This window comes from Macrobrachium nipponense, chromosome 26 (genome assembly GCF_015104395.2).
Source record: "Macrobrachium nipponense isolate FS-2020 chromosome 26, ASM1510439v2, whole genome shotgun sequence".
In the NCBI taxonomy this organism is placed as follows: Eukaryota; Metazoa; Arthropoda; class Malacostraca; order Decapoda; family Palaemonidae; genus Macrobrachium; species Macrobrachium nipponense.
The window spans coordinates 57,843,558-57,869,033 of NC_087215.1; the positions used below are offsets into that span (position 1 = coordinate 57,843,558).

General features: G+C 39.5%; 1 protein-coding gene and 1 long non-coding RNA gene across 8 annotated transcripts in view; one reads left to right on the forward strand and one right to left on the reverse strand.

The window, feature by feature from the left end:
* The window catches only part of LOC135200300 (uncharacterized), an 86,051-nt gene extending 67,409 nt beyond the window's left edge, over window positions 1–18,642 (forward strand). The window contains exon 2 of the long non-coding RNA XR_010311254.1: window positions 18,575–18,642. This is a non-coding gene — a long non-coding RNA (uncharacterized LOC135200300). The remainder of the gene's footprint in view (window positions 1–18,574) is intronic.
* LOC135200297 (mucin-2-like) overlaps window positions 6,714–25,476 on the reverse strand; it is a 307,055-nt gene continuing 288,292 nt past the window's right edge. For all 7 annotated transcript variants that reach the window (XM_064228826.1, XM_064228825.1, XM_064228824.1 and 4 more), the window contains one exon: window positions 6,714–8,169. In XM_064228826.1, the coding sequence (XP_064084896.1) occupies window positions 8,153–8,169 (17 nt within the window). In that variant the 3' untranslated portion in view covers window positions 6,714–8,152. The remainder of the gene's footprint in view (window positions 8,170–25,476) is intronic.

The window sequence follows — 25,476 nt, forward strand, 5'->3', positions numbered from 1 at the left end:
CTCAGGCAGTTGTCTAGCATAAGGAACAATTGTGCGTTTTGGCTTCCTCTGTATCTCACATTCTTTACTGGATGCCTCAGCATTAGGTACGATAGTGCAAGAGGGAGAGAAGTGGAAACCAGATCTTTGTTGCATTGTTCTCAAACATTTAGGCATACACAACCAAGGCATAAGCTGCTTTTGCAGTTAATGCAAGTTTCAAGGTTCCCCCCAGGCAAATGGGCAAGTCAATTGGGGCCCTTAACCCAGCCCTTTTGGGCTTTCAGGAAGGACAATAAGCATCCAAAAAATCCAGCTCCTGATGATATGATGCATCAAGCCTCCCAGTTTCCAGTAGGAGGGAGGTTGAATCTCTTGTATTCAATTTGGCAGATTCCTGGTAGGTACTATAAGAGGGATACAGCATCCCCTTTCTTTCCCAGCCTCCCCTAGCCAGTTATCCTCTGGGAGTTTCCCTCTCATCTTCACAACAAGAAGTTCCAGATCTTGTGAGAGGAAGTAGGCTCTCTTGGGCTAAAAGGAGTTGTGGAGATAGTCCTGGATTGAATGGTATCAGTGGACAATGAATGCAATATGTTTTTCAGAACCCCTATTGCAGTTGGGTAAGTGGGCTCACATGTTAGGCATTCTGATGCTTCTCTACCTAGACAATTGGCTGATTCTAGCATCCAGTTTAGAGCGGAACCTGAGGGCAAGAGATACTCTTTTAAGCTTGCAAGTATGTTGGGAATGCAGTACTGATAAAAGTTTCAAATTCCAATGTAATGCCAACTCAGAACCTTGGTTACCTGGGAATACTTCTGGACAAAAGAATGTGTGGGTTTCTCCAAAGGAGAAGTGCATAGACAACTTTCTTTTAATTTTAGAAGAATTTTTTCCTTCACAACCTTGCCAGCCAGTTTCATATCTCAGGGGAGTTAGCGGACCCTCTGAGATGGTGGAACCATCGATCTCAACATTTTCTAGGAATGACTCTTCAGTTGAAGGGCCCAGACCTCATGTTATATTTCAATACATTATCAGAAAGTTGAGGGGTGGTTGTAGCAGACAGGCTACAGAGGAACGAGAACTCTGTATTCAGTTCAAGATGTTGGCAGTGTGGAAGGCCCAGATAGCATCAGGGGATCTAGGTCTGGGCAAAAAGGTAGCACTCTTTTCAGACAATTCAACAGCACTGGCATAGCTGAGCAAGCAATGCGGCACAAAGAAGCTTAGTTCTGCCTTTCAAGTTGCATTCTCACTTGGTCATAATAAAGGAAGATCCTTCTGTTGCCCAAGTTTGTGCCACAGGAAATTAACATTGTGGCAGACCAACTGAGCAGGAAGGACTGGATTCTGTGTTCTGAATGGACCTTGCATCCACAAGTCTGGAGGGACCTTTGCAAGCTATGGGCCACTCCTCTAATGGACTTGTTCACCACCTGCCGGTGTGCTGCTCTCCAGTTCAGGATCCTCAGGCATGGGCAGTCGACACAGTGTTTTTAGGCTGGTCTTATCTAGACCTTATGCTTTTCTTCCCTTTACTATGATACCAAAAGTACTAGCAAAATTCTATATATGTAGCTGTGAATTCAAGCACAACTTTAGCGACCCCTTGGTGGCCATCTAGAGAGTGGTTCCCAGAACCCCTGCCTGTATTAGAAGATAGGCCAAAGGCTTCTTCCACCAAGGAAAGGTCTTCTCAAAAAGCCAGGAGGTATGAGGCTTCATAAAAATTTCCCCATTCTGCAGCTGACCGCTTAGAGAGACTCTGATGTCTCTCACCAGGAAGAGGTTTTTCAAAGGAATCCAGAAAGTTTATCCTGAATTGAAGGAGGGAGTTGGCTAAAGCAAGCCATACATGTAAAGGACTGACGTGCTGATTATACCGAGATTGGTATGAACCAGCCAAGCTTTATCATGTATGCAGGGTAAAAATGACAAACCTGGCGAGACTAGCCCGTCCTTTCATCTTTTCAACGTGTTCAGCCAGTCAGGTCAATCTAGCCAGGACTGGCATCATAGTTATAGAGAGGAGAGTTTGGACACTGTAGAACAGCCAAAGCAGTTTGTGAAGTGCACTGCCTGGTGCCATTGCAATGCAATCTTTCTTATGTAAACGATGGCACAAACCCATACAATCTTATTGGAAACCCGGTACTCTTTAATATGTGTTTTCTTGGATGTTTGTCAAAACTGTGGAAACCCGGTACTCTTTAATATGTGTTTTCTTGGAGGTTTGTCAAAACTGTGGAAACCCGGTACTCTTTAATATGTGTTTTCTTGGATGTTTGCCAAAACTGTCAAATAATTTATGCACCATTTACTATATACAATATGTACTGTATGCAGACATAAAAATATTTAATTTTCCTGGTATATTTCTTCTACGGTTAAGCCATAAAGTTTTGCAGATATTGCAACTACATTATGGTTTTTCTCAGCAGTCTTTAATGATTGGTAAATTATCTTTGCAGCATTTACCAAGGACAATATGTACTACATGTAGGAATAAAAATTTTAATTCTTTCTGCTGTAGGTAGTTCCTCATTGGACGACTGATTTCTGCGCTTGCCTCCCAATCCGGTGGTCCGAAGTTCGATTCTTGGCTCTGCCAACATGGAATTAAGAGGAATTTATTTCTGGTGATAGAAATTAATTTCTTGATATAATTTGGTTCAGATTCCACAATAACCTGTAGGTCCCGTTGCTAGGTGACCAATTGGTTCCTAGCTACGTAAAAATATCTAATCCTTCGGGCAAGCCCTAGGAGAGCTGTTAATCAGCTCAGTGGTTTGGTAAAACTAAGATATACTTAACTCAACTCTGCTGTAGTTTGTATACACTAGAGCAATATAGTTGACCAGTTTGTCGATGTTGTGCCTTTCTTTCCACCATAGATATCCAGTCCTGTTTTACTCTAGAGGCAGAACTAATTAACGTTCTTTATTCATGGGTCAAACTGTTACAATATGGTAAAATAATTGTCATCTCCAACGCTGTCATCCCATATAAGCTTCAGCCATACGGATATAATATTAATATTAATAATAATAGGCTAGGTTCAATATCCTGATACCTGTCAGCTAATATTCACTAGTATACTGTTGGTTTGAATAAGTGAAACAAGCTCATCTTAAGCAAGGTCACAATTAGGGCTTCCAGTCTGAGCCCGATTTTGGACCGTGGGATTTCTGGAAATTTAGAAAATAATTCTGGGATTTCCTGGGAAGTACAAAGCATCTGAACCTTGACATGGAAGCTATTGTACAGCTTCCAGTGCAATTATTAATTGGAGGTACATATTTAAGCTGTGTAACATGTCACAATCTTACTGGCCTGTGATTCAACATTTTATATTGCTTAAGTTAGGCTAGCCTGTAAGAAAAACTTCAGACTTTCATAGCTAGCCAAGACTTTACCTGTATTTCATAGTCTGTGGAGAGGGACAGATTGAAAAATCAGTATTCCTGAAGTTACGCCAAGTTAGGCTACCTTTGCTTAGCTAAGGTTAGGCTAGGATAGGCTCCTCTTGGTTGTTTGATGATGAACCCTGGTAGACTAGCTAGTTTGGAAAGTTTACTTTGCAAGCTATAACGTAGTATGAATTTGAAGTTTCCTTTTAGGTAAAAATGATAATGGTAAAATTGAAAAATAAGTGTTCTGTCAGATCAAATTCAGCAGAGTCCTCTCCATACTAGGTTTGAGAACTTAAGTAGATAACATGTAAATAGCACTAACATAACATTTCATTAACACTTAAAACTGCAGCAGGCCTGAATCTAGACCTCATGATACTAGCCATGTACATTGTTGTACAAGTAGCAGGAAAAATTGTCAGGCATAACCATAGTTATAAGGACTGATGGCAACCCTACATGCCAGTGACATTTCGGGTAGATTTCAGCATGCTGAACAACTTTTGTTCTATATAATTTTTCCTTTGGAGTAATATTTTACGAGCTGTAGGAACATAACACTGATAAACAAATCCCCCACTTTAATAACAAGTGTATTACAACATTCATTATGTATTTTATAAGATATAAAAGCAGGAGTGTAGTTGAATGCAAGTTAACTGCAAACTAACAAGTTTACTTGAGGTTATTTCAACACAGTCAAAAAGATTTTCGTGAATGAAAATGGGTCTCTTACTTCTGAAATGTGATCCCCTGTTCTTTTGTTAATTTGTTCATGTAATTGACACAGTTGATGACATTTCTGAAAGCCATCGCTTAATAATGGCGCCTTACATGCACGCGATCATCACTTGTTTGTCCAATCTCTCCCCTCTATATCTATGACTGGCATTATCCCCAGAAAGCCTGGGGTGTATGTGGGTATGGACTAGCAGGATGACTGGGTTGGCCCACCTATTTTGACACTTATTAATCGGCGTCATCCCTTGATTGGAACATGTAAACATTCAGTGGTCTGTGATGGGTATGCATACTTTCTTTAGTTCCACAGAGATAATAGTGCCATAGAGAAAGGATGTCTCATGCCACCATTATGTGCCATTATGCAACAATTTATTGACTATACACTGTGAGGAAAGAGGAAATTAACTATGCACATGGAGCAATGCTACGTCCTGTACCATGTACGTATAATACTACCTTGTTTACAGTCCTCTTGAAATGTGCTGGCAAGTTGATAGCGTGTGTGGGAATTTTTACTTGACAAGAGTGCCTGTCCAGTCCAGCGGGACAAACCCACTGCCAGTCCTTTACATGTATGGCTTGCTTATCCATTGTATCAGACTGGGCAGTGTATAGAGCTTGTTGCTCTGCTAGAAGGCTTTCCTGCACCAGCAACTCTGAATAACATCTTTAAATTCTTACTTTACTTACGCTACAACAGACATTTTTCAGTCGCAGCCATTAAAGGGTATCGATCCACGTTAGCTGCTGTATTGAAGCATACTAGCCTAGATATTTTGTCTAACAGGGATATTAAAGAGGCCATCTGCTCCTTCCAAAATGGAATTTGGATGTGTTGCTTAAGTATTTATGCTTTCCTCCATTTGAGCTCTTGATCACACCCTTCCCATAAGGATTTGACTGTGAAGACTCTTTATGTTAGCCTTGTCTTTAGTACCCAGGCAACAGCTATTTCTTTTCTACTGCTTTTCAGGGCCAAGAATGATTTAAGTCTCATCTGCCTTGCTCTTTTGTGATCCCCAGTCTGTCCTTTTTGATACCAGATGGGGAAGTAACTTCCTTATGTCCAGTCAGAGCTCTCTCTGTATTTGCAAAAGACTAAGGAAATCAGGCAAAATGTCAACCTTTTTTGCAACCTTGGGAAACCTGACTTACCGTTGTCAAAGAATGATTTGTTTTGTCTGTTCAAGGCTCTTGGCAGAGAAGTTGAGGCAAATCTAGATTTGAATCTTACTGTCAGCTTAAAGTAATGTTCATTCCATGATGTACGAGCGATAGTGACCACTTTCTTTCTCTGGAGATTGTTTTTGTTTGTTTGTATGGTGTTTTTACATTGCATGGAACAAGTGGTTATTCAGCAACGGGACCAACAGCTTTACATGACTTCCAAACCACGTCAAGAGTGAACTTCTATTACCAGAAATACACATTTCTCACTCCTCAGTGGAATGTCCGAGAATCAAACCTGCAGCCACAAAGATGGTGCACCAACACCATACTGACCATGCCACTGAGGCACTTCTTTCTCTGGAGAAAGTTATCAATGCGGTGCAGTAGAGGCATTACTTTGTGTTTGCCTCGCATTATGTGCGAGATGTGGATATCCAACATCAGTTGTGCAGAGCTCATTTTGCCCCTCATCATGGCAGGGGAACTCATGTCCTGAATAATTAGGGTAGCTGTACTCTAATCTCCCCTATTTAGGTAGGAAATTGTCAAATTTGGGGATTATGAAGGTGCCTATGTTGTATAAGGTGTGAGCCTTCATTCTTTTATCGTTGTTGCTCTGCTGGCTTAGGCACAAGGCCTTATGCCTGACTTGTATCAGTGTGTTAGTGGTATCCCTAGCAAGGAACCTCCAGCATTGTTCAGAGGTTTTTGCTACCCCAAGAATTAGTCCTCACTTGGAGACGGTACCAGCCAATGGATGCTAAGTATACATGGGTAGTGTCTTATTCCTGGTGGAATTCTGTGGCTTTCTTGGGGGGTTGTTAAATTTGTCCTCACACCTTTCCCACCTCCTTTACACAGTATGGGAATCGGCTATGATAATAGAGAGGTAAGATTGTTAAAAAATGAAAGCGTTTATAAAATACTTTAAATAATTACGCCACATATTATGTATCACCCTCCCACTCTTGTGGACAAGAAAAAGCTGAATGGAAAACTATAGACACCCAAACCACCATAAAGGGATGGGTAAATAGATGGTCAAAATGAAACAATCCTACCTATTTGTTACTTTTTACACACTAGTGTTCTGCATCAGAGGTAAGTATTTAAAAAATAATTTCATCATAGCTTCATTGGGTTTTCCATCTACTACTGAATATTCTTGGAGAAAATTTTATCAAAACTCAACCTGCTTCATGTTCATTGAAAGTAATCTCAAGTATGACTCTGTCAGGTAGTAATTGCTTTCAAAAGGTCTAGCATATTTTTCTGTCTCAGGATGTCTCTTGTCCTATGTTTTTCATTCTTAAGAAGGAATTAGAATCTGAATTAGGTTCCCAAATTAAGTTATAAAACATCACTTTAAGATGAGGTTTTGTTAGGTTAATGAAACTAGTGTTTAATATCTCTTTTTATCTTCATAGACAACAATTGTCTTAGTGTACAAATATTGCTGGTCTGCATTGTTTTTCAGGCTGCAGATTACTTTTTATTTCAAGGAGGAAGTCTATCTGTACAAATCAAGTTATAAAAGGATAGATTTATAATTTGCAGTGACTAGCATGGTGTAGTAGTAATAGTAGAATATTAATATATTTTGTACCTTCAAGTAATAGTTACCATAAGTCTTTTACTAAAGTCATTAAAAGGTAGACACTGCTAATGCAATTTTTTTTAAGTTAATGTTTAATTAAAAAGCCTAATAATCATAGTACACTTGACTACCATGTAAAGCTCATGGAAGATAAGTTCATTCTGTCTCCACTGTTAAAGATTTGTCTTGATTTATCTTTGGTTTACCAGCTTCATAATCTAATAAAAACTTGTCAAGCCGCATATATCTAGCCATTTGATAGTCTAGAAAAAAAAAGATAGGGACCAGAGCGTGGTTTTATTTTTACAAGAAACATGTACTGTACTTCATCTGTTTATAGGTGCTTAAGTAAAAACAAACAGTAATTACAGGAAAGACAATGTACTCTGGTCCATGGAATGATAATTGGTAATGGTTTGCTAACTTGAAAAGTTATAAAACCCCTACACAATATGCCTTGCATATTTTTCATACACAAGATAAATTAGTTTCATAATTATGCGTTTATAGTTGTGTATGTATAACAATAAAAAAATGCTTCCTCAAATATCACAACCATACCATGACTTTTTCATCAATGAATTTGATGAATATCATATGCAGATTAACTCATAAGCTGCATTCATTAGTGAAAGCACATTACATTCACTAAAAAGTCACTGGTCTTGTAATCATATCACTTTGATCTCTACTCTGCTAATACAAAAATAATAAAATGTAGTTTCTAGTATATTTCTTAGCTGAGAATTCTGTTTATTCTACTGAAGTTAAAAATATATGAGCACAAGCATCTGGGAGTTAACTTGTAATTGGTAAACCTGTATTATGAGAGGTCTCCATATTTTTAACACAATAGCTGAGGAAACTAGCATGAAAAAAAAAATTCTTACGATCATGGGCTATGGTAAATGCTGATTAGCCCAAAATTGTCCAACACAAAATTCATTCCCAACTAGAAACTTGCTTTGCAGCTAGTACTGCTATCACATAAAAAATGAAAATTAACAGTTGAAATTTACAATCTTGTTCAGATTTGAAGGAATTGAGCAAAGTCCTGATGAAAATACTACCAATCATGAATGAACAGTAAATTTCTAGTTAAAGTGCACATAAACCAGACATGGCATGCAAAGCCCGAAAGCCCAAGTTAATGTGAACTTTAGGTTTAGAAGTATGCAATGCAGATGAGGCTTCAGTAGAAAAGTGCCACAGGTCCCGTTGTAGTGCTGTCACTGTGACAGTGCTAAGGAAGTTCCCTCACTGAAAGTAAGAATATAGGAAAGTTATCAACAGTTGTAATACTGTACTGTAAATGTTTTTAGCACCTGAAATTGCTTAATAAATTTGTATTAATATTGTGAAAACACTAAGCATAAATGAAAAATAATTACGTACTGTAGTACTGGAAGTTTCATGCCTTTTCATTAAAAAAAAACAAATCATATGTGACTGCATACATGAAATCAGTAAACTACATACTGCAAACCATTTGCTTGTCAAATCAAATGTATTATAATGTTTGGCTATTGGGTCAAGTTTTTTTATTGTGTGTGTAGTTAAATTCATGTGTACCCTGGAAAAATTTTTAACTCAATAGAGTAATGACCTCGATAATTATATGCCTATGGACACAGTGTATTTTTTACTTTAAAATCATTTGTATGTTCCATTAATACAAACCTCATTATTTGTTTATTTTTTGCTAAGCTTAACATTCAGAAAGGTGTATTCAGCTGTAAAATCATTTGTATGTTCCATTAATACAAACCTCATTATTTATTTTTTTTTTTGCTAAGCTTAACATTCAGAAAGGTGTATTCAGCTGAGCTGAATTCCCTAAACAAGTGGAAAAAATTCTAGAGTTTTTCTCCCGTGCAAGTATTCCCCAATGTTGAGAGGTATGCTTTGGCAAGCTAAATTGACTGACTATAGGGGGTAGGAGGAAGGTGCTACATGCACAATGAGAAGTTTCCATCTCTGGAAAACTTTTTGTTCTGAAAATTCTTTTCTTTTGTTTTGAAAATTCTTAGTATTCCAAATCACAATTCAGAAATAGACAAAAGCTGATAGTTAGTACAGTATTTTCAGGGTTATGAATAACCTAAACAATGCTCACCACTTGAGATATATTTATGAGAGAGTTTGAATTTCCAGTCAGCAAAACGGTGCTACTGTTATGCATACATAACAGCTTTGCTTTGAAGTGCTCAGTGAATAACAGGATTGGATGGAAGGGATTAATAAGATCATAAGGTATGTGTTTCTCCATTCAGTTTTAATATCTCATATGCAGTGCATTTTAGAAAAGCTCAAGCAAACCAGCTTTCACTGAATCTGAAATGGACCTATCTGCTGCACAGCCTGATATGGGCAGATTGGCTGAAAGCATTGTAGTGAAGTTTTGTATGAAAGACAGCACAGTTCAAGTGCAACTCTCCCATGACTTGACAGAACTTGAATGCTTTGGGGGTTCACCGGATGATACCCAAGCACAGAGTTTTACAGCCTACAAACGTTGAGGTTGAAACTCCTGAAGTGTAGCTGCCACAAGCCTTGGCCACGATGGTAGCTCTCTAGGTTTGTTTAACGGTTGAAGTGCTCCTTAGTCTGGAAATGCTCATGTCTTCTATGTAGGCAAGATCTGGTTAAGCAAATATATGGTGGGGCAGAAGAATGGGAAGCTGAAAGTCTCCAGGTTTTCCAAGCTGTTGATTAATGTATTAAGTGTTTTGGAACAGAGTCTGGCACTGGAGAGCAGTACTTGACTGCTTATTATGTCTCAATTAGGTTTAAAAGGGTGCAGGATTTCCCAGAACCATCTGAATACTACATGATGTTGTTAGCAATTTGTATGAATTGCATGGCTCTGCCTACAAATTTTTTTCATTTACCCAGTAAAGGATCCTGAGTCATGTTGCACAGGATATCCGATTGCTTTCCCCTGGGACCCTCGAGGCATGCAACCATATTCAAGTTCCCCATTATGAAGGCTTAAGTTTCTAAGTTCTTTAGGGACCAGGACCTTTCTCTACCTCATAAATTCCAGCATATTGCTGCAGAGAATGTGCATTCTTTCCATTTCCTTGTCCTCAAGACTTTCATCCTAACGAACTTCCAAGCATTCTGTTTGTCTAAGTGAAATGCTCGGCACTGCATAAAATAAGGATGGCCTTGCTGCAAGGTTGCTCCTCCTTCACCACTGTATACAAGTTTTGCACAATTTGTCAATAAGAGTCCTAGTTAGTTGTCAATAAGAATTCCTTAAGAATTCTGATCTGTACTCAGAGACCTGGAGATAAGCTTTTACAAGTGGTGTCCTCATCTCTTAGTAAGTAGCTAGATGTGTGGATACCTGTTTATTCTATGTTCTGCCAGCCATATCTCCATTGCAGATGAGGAGAACCAAGTAAATTTTGGCTTGAAAGACAAGATTAATTTCCTGTCCTTGATTCTGATTGCCAGATTATTACATTATTGAAGTTGAGAGAGTTAGTAGTCTTTCTACAAGTTTAATTTGGAAATGCCAGTAGTAACCACTTATCCAGGTTTTACCATAGCCTAATTCCTTGTGAGTGAGCCTTCTTGGCTAACGGTTCAAGTCACCATTTCCAGTTTTTATGTTGCAAGGTGAGATAAGAGTGATATAGAAATACCAGAACTGGAAGTCTTTAAATGGAAAATAGTCGTTCTCTACCTTGGATATTGCCTGGATGTTGGTTAAGAATTTCTTTTCTAAAGATAACATTAACTCCCCTTCATGAAGAAAATTCTGATTTGATTACATTCTGAAAGGAAGTATACTTGTTGAGAAGAATCTGATTTTTCATCTAGTTCATTTCCAAATGTGTGACTGACTTACAGGGATAGAAGAATAAGCTATTATACTCGGGTAAATCATCCCTAACCAACACTAAATTATGCAGTCTTCATCATCCCAGCCACTAACCTGTGATCCAGGAGTTTTAACATAATCACTCATTATAATGGGAGTCACAATGAGGGCTTAGAAATCAATAGGATGAAAAGTAGCTGCTAGATTGTTATGGAAGATATTTTGCATCAGACAGTACTTTCTGTTCTTTCTTAAGTACCTGGAAAAAAAAATCCTGCTACAAAAAGAGGGAAGTCGCAGTTCATCTTCCAGGTTCCTTTCCTTTTGATCTGATGAGGAGTGAATTGCCCTCAATGTATCAGCCTGTTGTAATCCGTGGCTCAAATGTTATGCCATGCAGCTGTGACTGAAATGTCCAAGTTGACGTGCATGACTGTGTTTGCTCAGAATATTATACAGTCGGCATCAATGTCAATGTGAACTATACACCCAGTCCCCGGTTAGTGGCAGGGGTTCTGTTCTCGGCGGGGTGCTAAGGAACGAAAACTGCCATTAACCGAAATTCGTCAATTTATGGCGCCGAGTTTCAGTTGATGGTGTCTTAACTCTATTATCAGCACCTTATGGCACCAATAACAAACTCGGCCGGTATGGTGCCATAAATCACTAATTTTATGGCACTAGGTAAGCGCCATAAAACCAGATCGGCATTAACAAGAGTCTGCTGATAATCGGGGACTTCCTGTATTGCAACTTGAAAGAAGAGATCAGGATTGCATGGTTCACTGATCGTGCTCTTATTGCATCCTGGGCTCCTAGTACCATAATGAACATCACATTGCAGTGATCTAATGCCGAAGTCAAGATAAGTGCAACAAAAGAAGACTGAACCAACCTCCAAAAATTCTTTTAACCAAGGAGCACATTTGCTGATTCAAGAACTCTTTCCTTTAGTAACTTAGCACTGCCAACTGTACATTTTGGGATATTAAGCACATGTAAAATAAAAGTTATGCACATTGTATAGTCAAATTATTACTCTATAAGGAAACAATAACTGGCCAGTGTTAGTGTATACACTATACAATCAACAATGGTAATAAAAAAAGGTTAATAGGGTATGCTTTGGAAGACATGCTAGCATTTTATAAAGTAATGCTGAAGACAGAAGCACTGATTTTAAGGCCATTACTACATACATTACTACATTAATACTTTAAAACAAGATAATAAGTGTAAATGTAAGCATTAATGGTTGCACTGAAAAATAATTGAAGTGATTATCATTCTAACTTATAGGCCTGGAGCTTTATAGGGAAGTCAATATCTGTGACATTAATTTATGTACCTTGCATACTTTAATATACATGGTACTGACTGTTATTCCAGTAAAGTCAAACTGCCTTACCTTTGATGCCTGTGGTTTCTGATAAAAATTTCAATACTTTTATGTCAAATACAATACAAATTACATAGTTCATACGGATATAACAATAGCATGTACAAAACAAAAAGTTACTGCAGATAGTCTTTTGTTGTTATTAATCTTTCATTAATATACAGTTTTGTCATTTCTTAATGTGGAATGACATCCTTCAAAAGAAATCATGGACATAAACTTGTAATCTGAAAACTAAAAAGACCCATTCCTTTGGGTCAAAATTTAAGGAATTCCATTCCAAATACTAATGACATAAGGGAAGGAATATTTGAAGGAACACATTTGTACATATTTCCATTATTTAGTGATTGTGACAAGACCAACAAAACATGTTGACAGAAAACTCGCCTTAGTGACTATACCATTTCTAGAGTGTTCTTTCCAAAAGACACTCATTTCATTGTCATATCTCATTATTCATGTCACTTATTTTCTTGTTATATCTTATTTTTATGGATATTTGCTTGAAAGGTCTCCTAATCTTGCATTGCCACCAATGAGAATTGCAAAGAATGTCTTTCCTGTTCAGGATCCAGATGAATCAGGACATCTGGGCCCCTTCCCCCCCAAAAAAGCCAACTTTTGTAGAATGCAGAAGCAACAGTGAGGAACCAAATTCTCCAGTTATACTAGATGATTTATCAACTGCTAAGACTAGCAGTTAAGCGTCCGCCCCGGATGAGCTCGCTGCTAACGTACCGTCACGCTTTTTTTGTAATCAGCGATCATAGCACTGATGATAGTTTTTCAAAGTTAATTTTGATTTTTATGCTTATTATTCATACTGTAGTTAAGTGTAGGAAATTATTAAATGTTGGAGTAAAAAAAATTAATCAAAGTAAAGGGATCTCTCTCTCTCTCTCGGAGTCCAGTCACTCGGCAAAGAAAAGTCATCTTCACTCCCACTATTGGAAGAAAACTTTGTATCCTCATCACTGGAGGATTCAGAACTAGAGCTCTCATAATCAAATAGGTTATCAATATCAGACTCCTCATCTAGTATTTGATTGATCTCACCTAAAGAAATACGCCTCCTCTTTGGGACATTCATTGTGAAAGACGCGATTACATATTTGTCTCGATAAACGCCCGAAGCGTACTGAAAGAAAACCAGCAGGGACACGCAGTTTTCTAGCATAAGCGACCACCAGGAAAGAGTTGCCAGGCTGGAAATAAGTTTCCCGTGTGCTGAGAGTGTTACCAAATGATGTTCCTACACTTTCTATACGAGTAAACGTATTATTACGGGGCTGACGGCTTGACAAGCACAGTTAAAGTCTTGAACGTAATATCCCGTTGAAGGCACTACCGAGTAGATTGCGGTAAACGTATTATTACGTGGGTGACGCTTAAAAGGTTAAGTCATGAGTGATGAAGTAACAAACCATAAAACCCAAAACAATCCAACTTTATGAAGGTGCTTCATACCCGGGTATACTACCTGTGTGGAAGGATCTAGGTCTGACTTATAGTTTATTTATGAACCAAGCAAATGGAACAAACCAAGAACATGCAAAAGCTAAGGCCAGACATTCATCCAGATGTCGATGGAAAGTTGGAAACATAAGCTCAGACAAAGAGCCAAGAACTGGACCACATTACCCCCATCACATAAAATGTGGAAACCTCTTGGAAAAAAGGTAAATTGGGATGTGGAAGTAAGCATCCCTTGGATCTAATAAAGTCATGGAACCTCTTCTGTGCACGGATCTCCAGACAGACTGTATCCAAAAAATGGAGTCCCATGAAGAACCTTGTTGAGGCCTCCAGCCTCTCAAACACTTTGTAATGAAGAAGTAGCCATGTAAAATCCCACCCTATCTGTATGACTCTTGAAAGCACCCTACTGTTGCAAGGATGCCATTATATCATTGATCACCTGCACCTTCACTAGACTGGAGGGGTAGAACTTGATAGTGATAGGTCAATACAGATGGGGAGAACCTGTGTCAAGAAATAGATGGTAGAAGCCATTGTAGTGAACAGCAAAAACCCATGGTTTCCAAAGCTTAAATTATTGATCAAGGTGTAAAGGAGACGGACATTCTTTGCAGTGGCCACTGTGACTACAGGCTGCTTGATGAGAAGCTCATGGGGTAGTCATAACCCATGCAAACCAGGACACCTTTGCAGATATAATCCAAAAACTTTGACTGGGAAGCTCAAACACTGAACCTAACACCTTGTCATCGCCCTGAAGAACCATAAAGACCTCAAGCAGAGCTGAGAAGGGGAAGTTGATGCTAAAGATGTCAAGAGGCCCAGTTAAGGATCTCCTCAAAGGAGATGTTGTCCTGGAATGCATGTTTACTGTAACAGCAATCTTCCACTAATAACATGCTACCTTAGGATTAATTGAATTGGGCTTTCTTGGAGGACCAAGGAGTCCCAGGCAAATCAGAGAATTTGCAGTGTTGTACTCATAGAAGGCTGAGCAGGTGACAGAATGAGCAGGTGGTGATGTATTCTTGTAATAGATGGTTTACAGCACCTACGAGTGTGAGGTTGCTGAAGATATGAACCCTCAGTATCTGGGGACAAGGATGCCTATTTTGGGCAGAAAAGTCCTCAAGTCCCGCCAGTCCTCCGCACCCTCTCATCATCCTTTGAGAACTTTCATCTCATCACCATTCTCTTTCTGCTGCAAGCAACTGGTAGTTGCACTAACAGCTACTCAGCTCTTAAGCAGTTTCCTCCATGAATACTTCACCACCTCATTTCTAACCTTCTGCTTGTCCTCTGTTGCCTGCTCAGCCTCCTGCAAGTACAGCTCTTGTATGTTCTCTGACTCACAGATTTGGCACCCATTCTTGTTGCTTGGAACCCAAAAAATCCCAGTTAAATTATTCCACTAATAGTATATGAATGATTAGTGGAATCTTTTTATGAAGCCACAAAGGGCATATACTCCAGGACTACAATTCCTTTTGAAGAGATCTTTTGCTGGGTCTGTGACATTTTTAGCATCAACTCTCCTCCTTGATTTTTCCCTCATGCTCTTGGTGGCTGCTTTTCAGAGTAACAACAAGGTGTTGAATGCAATGATGTTTGAGCTACTCCCCTTTCTAAGTTTTCAATCCACAAAGGCGCTCTGGTTCATATGAAGAGTTACAATTCCAGCAGGGGTTTACAACTCCCCTTTGAGTATTCTTCACCATTCTCTGACTGGCCAATGCCTTTCAAAATTTAATTTATTATGTTTTTCACAGGCTAGACTATCTTCTCTTGTTACAGAGGGCACTGCAAAGGATATTGCTTTCTCTTTTACTTCTAGATAATCTGCTGGACAGCTGTAAAGATGGCTAATTGCTCTTTTGCTGTACTGATATGAATAGGATCTCAGTGATGTCAGCTCTATTCCTGCAGGTAATTTGCTTTTGGCAGAGGATCTGGACAGGGCTCATCCTCGCATTCTTTCTTTGAGGTAAACTTTGGTTCTTGAAATCTTGCAAATGGGGCCCATGACTGAAGACAAAGTGGCAGGTTTTAGAAGTCAATGGGACAGACAAGAGTACTGGAGCAGCCAAGTATGCTGCAGCAGATAAGTTCATTGGAGCAAGCAATTGAGTTGCAGCGCATCCAGTAGAGTGCACTAAAGCAGTCAAAATTACCAAGCATTTAAGGATATGTTACCCATAGTGTAAACTGGAACAGATGGGTACACAGGAGCAGTAAAGAACCCATAGGTAGTGTACACTAGGATACACACATACAGGGAGGCAATTGCAAACATGGGAATAGGGACCTGTGCAGGAGCAGTCATATACAGGGCAAGACCACAAAATGGTTATGAATGGTGGTCAATCAGTGGACATCATGGCAGCAGCAGTTGGCACAAATATGGGCAGCATAAAACTAGAGTGTCATTGAAGCAGACAGTTTTGATGCAGTGATCAATTCATTCATGGCCAAACAGAAAAACAAAAAACAGGTCCTGGAACAAATAGGTAATGTTCTCCTACAGCTGAGCTATGACGCATCTGCCAAATGAATGACTCCAACAAAGGAGTGGGTGGAATCGGAGGAGGAAACAGAAGAGTAGGAAGAATGAAGGTGAGAGATGGAAGGAGGAGGCAGTAAGGAGCCTGGGAAATCTCTCCAAGGGAAGATTATCTGGAGAAGTAGATATGTAGGAATGAAATTTCTCCAGGTAACAAGAGGGAGGGCTTAGGCTTGAGGTGATAATGTCTCTTAAGCCGAGTACTTTTAATGAAGGATGACATAAATGCGCTAGAAAATTTACCATCCTTGCCCACGCATTTATGCTGAAGTATTAGTAAAAATTAAATCCTTGAATACTAGTACAAATTAAGGCACTATACAAATCACGAAATACAAATAAATTAATATGCAGTAATGAGACAGAAAGCCAAAGTTAACTGTTACTATGTACTAGTAAATATCTGAACAGTGTAAACAAAAGAAACCCTTTGATATGGAAAAGACAAAGCTTTCCTACAAAGTTCGAATGGCAAAACTTATTTATATATTTGAAGGGATCGCAAGAATGATGTCATATTTAAAACAAAATATTAAGCTCCCTTAGTAAAGGCAGTATTACAGAAGCCTGTTTTCCCACTTCATGCTGGCTTCTTTCCAATAACTGTACCAAGTACAGCGGTCCCCCCGTATTCGCGGGGGATGCGTACCAGACCCCCCCGTGAATAGTTAGAATCCGCGAATGTTTGGAACCCCTATAAAAATGCTAAAAACAGCCTATTTTGTTAGTTAAAACTTAAGAAAAACCACTACAAATTTTCATACTTGGTTTTTTTAATAGTTTTATCACAAAAAGTGCATTTTATGATGAAATTGATAACAAAAACCAGGAATTTGTGGATATTTCTCATAGAAAAGTACTGCGAATGCGCAAATTTTCCGCGGATAATGCAGGGAAACGTTCCCGAGAGAAATCCGCGAATGTGTGAGTCCGCAAATCCGGAGAACGCGAATACGGGGGGTCCACTGTAGTGAATATCTATTTTCATATTTGTACAATCTGAGCTGTATGTTTGTTACAGTGATGACTTGCAGGGTAGAACTTAGATAATTAAATGTCACTAATTTACGCTAGGGTAATTTGTAACACTGACTCACTGGAGTTAGTAAACTAATTATTGACCACCTGGCAAAATACCAAAACATGTACCCATGTGATACTACTACCCTAGTGGGTGTAGTCAATGGCCCCTCCCCCATTAAAAAAAAAATCAATATTAGTGATGAGTACTGTGCACACAATATTAATCACATCAAAGTGAAGCAGTGACCAAAAGTATGTGAATGAAAAAATAATGAATGGCTATTTTGTGATAAATAAGTTTGTAAAAAATTCTTAAAACATCATCTTCTAGTTGAACTCTTCTACATAGCACATTTCATTGCATATGATTTTCCAATCTTTCTAAAATGGAAGTGTTTCATCTTTAAAACATTACAATAGGATATGAAGAAAAATTTTGCGAATTTGATCATACAGTCTTAAACAATAAGGCAGTCCCCACTTAACGTCGGGGGTTCTGTCCCCAGCCAATTGCCACTAACTGAAAATCACTGCTAACCGAAAATTGGCGATAATATCACTGATAACCTGCTCAACAGTGTCGCTAACCGGAGATTAGAACCAATAAACCGCTTACCAGTGCCAATAAACCAATTAACAGTGCTGAAAATCACTTACCGATGCTGAAAATCCAGTTAATGGCGTTGCTAGACAAACGCCGTAAAACTGGATTGCCATTAATGGATGCTGCCAGTAAGCAGGGTTTGCCTGTATTGTCAGCTTAGCCTGTATTGCCAATCTTTGAATACCATTACTATTTTAACTTAAAAATCCAGTACTATACCACAAATATGAAAAAACAATATTTCAGACATTTGGGAAGTCTTAATAGGCATCCCTGGTTATCGGCGGTCTCGGTTATAGGTGATTACCGAAAATTGCTGATATTTGGCGCCAAAATGTGCCGATTTCTGGTTGTTGGCTCTGATAACAGATTATTGCTGCAGATACCTACCGATCCCCCTCGAAGATCGGTGCATATTGGCGCCAAAATTTCAGTTACTGTCATCACTAGACAAGTGCTGTAAAACCGGAATGCCAATAACAGAGGCCACCGATAACTGGGGACTGCCTTATTTAATTTGTTTGAGATGCAATTAAAATACTCAAACCCTTGAACAGCAACACTTTGTCAGTTCTTGATTCTAGAAAAATCCAATGAATATGCTAAATTTTCTTTTCAGTATGCACTTATCGCAATGCAAAACTTTCTTAGTTTAGTAAAGTGTGGTTCCCAAACTCGATATGTAGCAGAGGACTAAAGGTTCTTAAGTACGTACTATGCAGTTTCATAGCAGCTACGCAGTAACTTTTTTTTTTTTTTTTTCAGGGTCTTCATTCTACAGACTTTCAGAATCCTGCTTGGTGGTATAATTAGTAAATAAATGTTTTATACAAGGTATGTTTTTCTTCATCCTCCACAACACTGGCTAGGTAGCTTTTGCCGGATAACTGACTATACTGGGGACTTGAACAAAATTAACATGTAAAAAATCTCACTTTGCTGGAATAAAATATTTCAAAATTCTTTACAAAAACTAAGCATCTTCAGAGGTAATTTTATTGGTGTCTGAATAATGATCTACAGTATATGCTGCAGTTAATGAAACAATGAAGTACTAACTAATTAAATAATCTCATCTGCCTACAGAAGGCTATTCAACTGTAGATCACAGTTTCAGTGAATGGTAAAAAGGGACAATCAACCTGATAATGTAAATTAAATAAATGATTAAACCACACATTCATAGCTGATCATTATTAAAGGATAAGCTGGTAATCTTGTGTGGTTGTCACTTATTAAGAGCCTTCTCTACATAATTACCACTGATATCCAATGTTACCTAGTGTTACTGTACCACCACTGTATATAACATTGCAATAACATCAAGCAATGTTACAAATATGGTTTTATTAAATTTCATCTATGGTGGTGGTAGTGTAAGATAAAATGCTGCTATCTTTGAGAAGAAAATGCAACACTTCAGAGATTTGAAAAGAAAATTGATTTCCATTGAGAGCAACTTCTTAAGAAACAAGCCAGAGGCATATTTTAGCTCTGGCTTGGTTCTTTAAAAAGTTGTTCTTGATGAAAATCAATTTTCTTTTCAATCCTCTGATAGTGATGCATTTTCTTCTATAAGGTGGCAACATTTATCTTACCATCTGGGATAAAATTTTTAAAAATCTACTATGAAAGGCTTCCCTATACAATTTCTTTCCCCTTACTCAATTGACCAGGTAGTTATTCCCAGAAAAAATCTTACTTCAAAATGGACTTTAAATTATATGAACGAAATACTTCTAAATGAAAATGTGAAGTAGAAATAATTTCTTAATGCATCACTTCTAGTGCAAATGAACTAAAAAAACTACAAACAAATTTAAATTTTGCAAAGGTTTATAACATCTATGACATATCTAGAATTTATGAAAACCTGATACAGGAAAAGATAGGACTAGAAGAGTGGGCAAACGGCTTATAGAATGGTATACATACAAAGAAATGAGGGAAGTATGGCAATATGGAGACTAAAGAAATAAAGGTACTTGAGCAGGCTATGAAAATACTGGAGAAGGTGCTGGATGGAAAGGCTGATAAAATTTCCAAAGTTTGTAATTGTCAGTAGGGCTTCATGCCACACAGAGACCACCAGAAGCAATTTTTTGAGGAAGCAACTATAGAAAAAGTATCATACAATGATGATAAAATTATACCAAATACTTTTGGGCCTTGTAAGCATATTTCTCAACACTATCGATACAACTAATTACTGGGCATTACACTGGCAGAGGATGCCAGAAGTACCAATTCAACTATTAAAGTTATCTACCGTAACACAAGACCTACATCAAAGAGAGCTGTAAGTGTATCTCAAGAACTTGAGATTAAAGTTGTTGCCCATCAAGGATCATCACTGGGTCCTTTGTTGTTTAGCATGGTAATGGAAGAAACTACAAAAAGTATAAAAAATGGGGACCCAGTGAGTTGCTTTATGCAGATGACAGTGGTAACAACAGAATCTGGAAGAGAAAGGTGTTGGAAATGTCTTAAAAGGTGGGAGATTGTAATGGAAAGGAGAGAACTGAAAATCAGTGTAAGATAGAAAAGGAAGCAAAGTGGCCATAGGTTTCTGTGGCAAAGGAATGGGTGAGAACATTTTAATCAGCACCAAATGTTATTATTATTAATAGGGGTTAGTTTTTCCAGACCTCTGAAGCACCAAATGTAATGGGTGGCACCACAAAAGGGGTCCAAGATTAAAAAATCTATACAGAGTAAAGATATTTGATACCCAAATTGCTTTATAATAGCAAAGAGAGAAGTCTCAAATATTTGTACAATACTTCTATTACCATGACAACATTGGACTACAAGGAGATGAAACAGCAGTCAGAGAGTAGCTATAGCATGGATGAAATTAAAGTAGAACTAGACTACTGATGCCTCACTTGCAAAGTAGACGACTTTCGATGGGTACTGAAGGCCTATAGCAGTGCTCTATGAGGCAAGAACATGAACACTGACAAGCAAAATGGAGATTCTGAAGGAGTTTAACTACAAAAAATTAAGTTTGTTTGTTTGCATGGTGTTTTTACATTGCATGGAACCAGTGGTTATTCAGCAACGGGACCAACGGCTATACATGACTTCCAAACCACGTCGAGAGTCAACTTCTGTTACCAAAAATACACCTCTTTGACCCCTCAATGGAAATTCATTCAGTGAATGAAGAATCGGTGGAGATGTGATATCAAAAGGTTGAAAAAAACCAAGCTCTCAGGGACACAATATGAACATGTGCTGAGAAGGGATGAGGAGCAGTTAGGCAAGAAAGCGGTAAATAAGGAAGTAGCAAGACATGGATCTGTGGGAATATCCAGGAAATTACAGAGAAAGGGACAGATGAAGACCTAAACCTAATGGAAGTTCAGGCACAAAGAGCACAAGACAATGAAGAATGGAGAGAACTTGTTTTACATCTACCACCACAAAGTGAAAAAGCAGATGTAAAAAACTTTGCTGATGTATTATAACAATGAAAGACAAATAATTCTAGAAATGTAAACAACAGTTATACCTGTACAATATTGATAGTTCAATATTGTAAATTCCTTTTTCTTTCTTTGATAGAGGCAAGTCAGACAAGTTGTATTTGTCTCATAAAAATACAAGATTAACTGAATGCTTTAAAGAAGACTAACATAGCAATAACAACAATTTAAAAGGAAGATTTCCAAAACGCAAAGGCACAAACTGCTAAAAATGACAAATTTTAAACCAATTTGTATTTTTCATAGCTAATAAACCTGAGGTCTTAACAATAGGATATTTTCCAAGCGCCAGCTGGTAACCGGTTAAAACAATCAGAGATTGTAAAGCAAGGAATCTGTGAGATCTGGCAACGCCTGGGCGTACGAGGTGAAAGCTGATCAGAGACCGCCCATTCAACCTCATGATGCACCAGTCTTTTCCCAACCAAGGAGATAGTAAAATGTAGAGAGGGGCGGCTAGAGGTGGGCAGTACACATTAAGACCTTAGGTTTGTTAGCTATGAAAAATACAAATTTATTTAAAAATTTGCCATTTGTTCATATACAGAACAAACCTTCATTCTTAACAATAGGATGGACTTATACTTGGAAGGAGGTACAGACATCCTAAACTCGCTGGGAGTTAACCCACCTGACCACCTGCCTAGAAAAAAAAAAAAAAGTTCTCTTCCACACAATCACCTTAGGTAAAATACAAAATTGCTGATAAAGGGCAATGGATGAGTTACACAACTTGTTAGGCAGCCACCACAGGACCCAAGGAAAACGTGTACATAGACCTGTGGGCAACATCTTGGCGCAACCAAGTACCAGCGTTCAAAATTCTATGAACAGCAAAATTTTCTTAATGCCAGAGAGGAACTTATCCCTCTGACAACATGCGCTCTAGCCTGCACAGACTCGGTGACAGAACTATCAAGAGAAAATAAGCCTGCTTGATTGCCTCACGTATCCAAAAAGAAATAGTTTTCTTGGAAACTTCTTTCTTGGACCGACCCATGCTAACAAAAAGTCTACGACACCCAGGTCTGAGATGTTGAGTCCTTTTAAGATAGCAACGTAGGGCTCTGACAGGACACAACAAGAGCTCTTGTGAGTCATTGTCCACAAAGTCATTCAAAGATGGAATGGAAATAGAGGCAAATCTGTCTTCATGTATCGAGGGATTCTGGGTCTTGGCCACAAATTCCGGGACAAATTCAAAGGTCACAGACCCCCAACCCCTGGTATGTTTCACATCATAACCTAGGCCATGAAGCTCCCCCACTCTCTTCGAAGAAGCCAAGGCCAAAAGGAAAACTGTCTTGAGCGTCAAGTTTCTGTCCGATGAATGACGCAAGGGCTCGAAAGGAGCTCTAGTGAAACTTCTAAGGACGAGTGAAACAATCCATGCTGGAGGCTTAAGTTCCCTTGGAGAACAGGTCTGTTCGAAACCCTTGATGAAGAGATGTCTATGCCTCTTAGACGCAATACCAAGCTCAATGCCGCTCTGTAGCCCCTGATAGCAGAAACTGAAAGGCCTTTCTCATCCCTGAGGAAGACCAAAAAATCTGCTATACGTTGAACAGAGGTTTTGAGTGGAGAGAACCCCATCGACAACACCAATCACAGTAGATTGCCTATTTCCCCTGGTAAGCTGCTGAAGAGGACTTCCTGAGATGACTGGACATATGTCTTGCTGTTTCCTGAGAAAAACCTCTCACTCAGAGGACATACCTGATAGTCTGAGGACATACCTGATATTCTCCATCCGTGAAGAGACAGGGATTCTACTGACTGGTGAAACCTCTCGACGTGGGGCTGGCAAAGATGTTGCCGCCACAGGGGAATCTCTTCGAACCTCTGACAGAAGAAACAGAAGATCCGGAAACCATTCTGCCTGCGACCACAGGGGAGCTACCAATGTCATCCTGAGATTTTGAGAACTCATCACCCTGTTCAGCACTTGACAGATCAGGCAAAACAGGACCACCAAACAGTAAACTTCTAATTTTCTGTTGAAGCGAGCTGCAAAGAGGTCCAACATAGGCCTCCCCCATACTTGAAAAAGCCTGTCTGCCATGACTTGATGCAGAGACCACTCCGTGCCCAGGATCTGGTTTCGACAACTCAGCTTGTCGGCGACTACATTCTTCTTGCCTGGGATGTATCTGGCCTAGAGCTCCACCGAGTTGTCAATTACCTACTGGTGTAACTCAACTGTCAATGAATGGAGCTGGTGAGGCACCAGACCCCCGTTTGTTCACATAAGCGACCACCATGGTGTTGTCGGACATCAGAACTACCAAATGACCCTCTACCTTCTACCGAAACTCCTTCAGATCCAGAAAAGCTGCCTTGAACTCCAAAATGTTGATGTGTAGCAGCTTGTCTTTCATACTCCAAAAGCCTGATGTGATGAGGTCCCCTAGATGAGCACCCCAACCTGTGAGAGAGGCATCTGAAAACAGAAGGAAGTCTGGAGGGAGAGAACTCAGAGGGACACCTACTAAGAGATTCTGATTGTCCAACCACCAACAAAGGCCTTTCCTCACCTCTTCGGACAGAGGAACTCTCTTAAGAGGGGAATCTCCTGCCAGGGACCAGAAGTCTTTCAGTCTCCATTGCATTGCAGAGACCAAAGATGAAGACGACCATGAGGGACCAACTTCTCAAGAGAAGACAAAATCCCCAGAAGAATCTGCCACTGGTGAGCCGGCAGTTCTGGCTGTGATAGGAATTTGCGTGCCACTACCCGCAACTTCTCCAACCTCTGGTCCAATCGGAAAATCTCTCAATACTGCTGTATCTATAACCATACCTAGATAAAGAACTTTCTGCTGGGATCGAGATTTGACTTCTCTAGGTTTACTACAATGCCTAGCTCCCGACGAAACCAAAGCAGACAATCTCTGTCCTGCAGCAGCTTCTTCCTGGAACTTGCTAAGACCAGCCAGTTGTCAATGTATCTCAACAGGCAAATCCCTTGAGCATGAGCCCATGTCGAGACGAGGGAGAAGACCCTTGTGAACACCTGAGGGGACGTGGTCAACCCGAAGCACAGGACCTTGAATTGGAATATCTTCTCTCCGAGAGCGAAGCAAAGAAACTTTCTGGACAAAGGATGAACAGGGATCTGGAAGTAAGTGTCCTTTAGATCTATCAACAGCAAGCAAAAAGTCGTTGTCCCTCACTGCTGCCAACACTGTCTGTGACGTCTCCATCTTGAACCTTGTCTTCCAGACAAAATTATTCAAGGGGGAAAGGTAAATTACTGGCCTCCAGTCGCCCAACACTTTTGGTACCAGGAAAATGTGACTGTAAAACCCTGGAGAAGGATGCATTACTTCCTCTATCGCAGTGTTGTCCAAACTGGGGTCCGCGTACCCCTGGGGTAACAAGGAATACACACACACACACACACACGCACACAAACACACAACAGAAACATCCCATCAGTGAACATCAGCCTCACATCTCACATTAAGTTGTGTAAGTAATTTTCAAGCATTTTGTTATTAAATCATCATTTTTATTTGTGTAATAAATTTGAATTTATTGACCAACACTCCTATAATGCAGTCTTTCATAATTAATATACTAATTGGTCAGCCATGGTGGGCGATGGGGGGGTATGTAACAGTAGGAGAAGGTAATAAAGGGTACAATAGGCAAAAATGTTTGGACAACACTGCTCTATCGCACCCTTGTCCAATATTTTCAACACTTCCTCCTGAAGAGCAAAGATCTTCAGGGCATTGTAAGAATATGTCTGACTGAGAAATGGTCTGTCCGAGAAAGGGGGAGAGAACCCTTCCTCTAGAGCCCCTCCCAGGCTTGTAAAAGCGGGATTGAAAGGAACGCTGCTTGCTAGACAGCCTGAGAGGAGGACTGAGGGACCCCAGCCAAGGCAGAACCCTTAGATGACTTAATAGGTGAAGATCTTTGAACCTGTCTCTGAGGAGGAGACGGGCGACATAAACGTGCCTCCAACTTGGAAACCACCTGATGGGCCAACCTGTCCTTAGTATCAGCCGGTCAATCACATTTTCTAACTCAGTTCTTAGAAACAGGAACTGCGAATCCAGAAGATCCCCATTCCTAAGCGTCGACAAAGACTCGACAAAGACTCGGAGTCCACTGAGCTCACCACCTTGGACAAAGCTGCGTCTCTCCCAGCTAGTAGAAGGTTGGCCT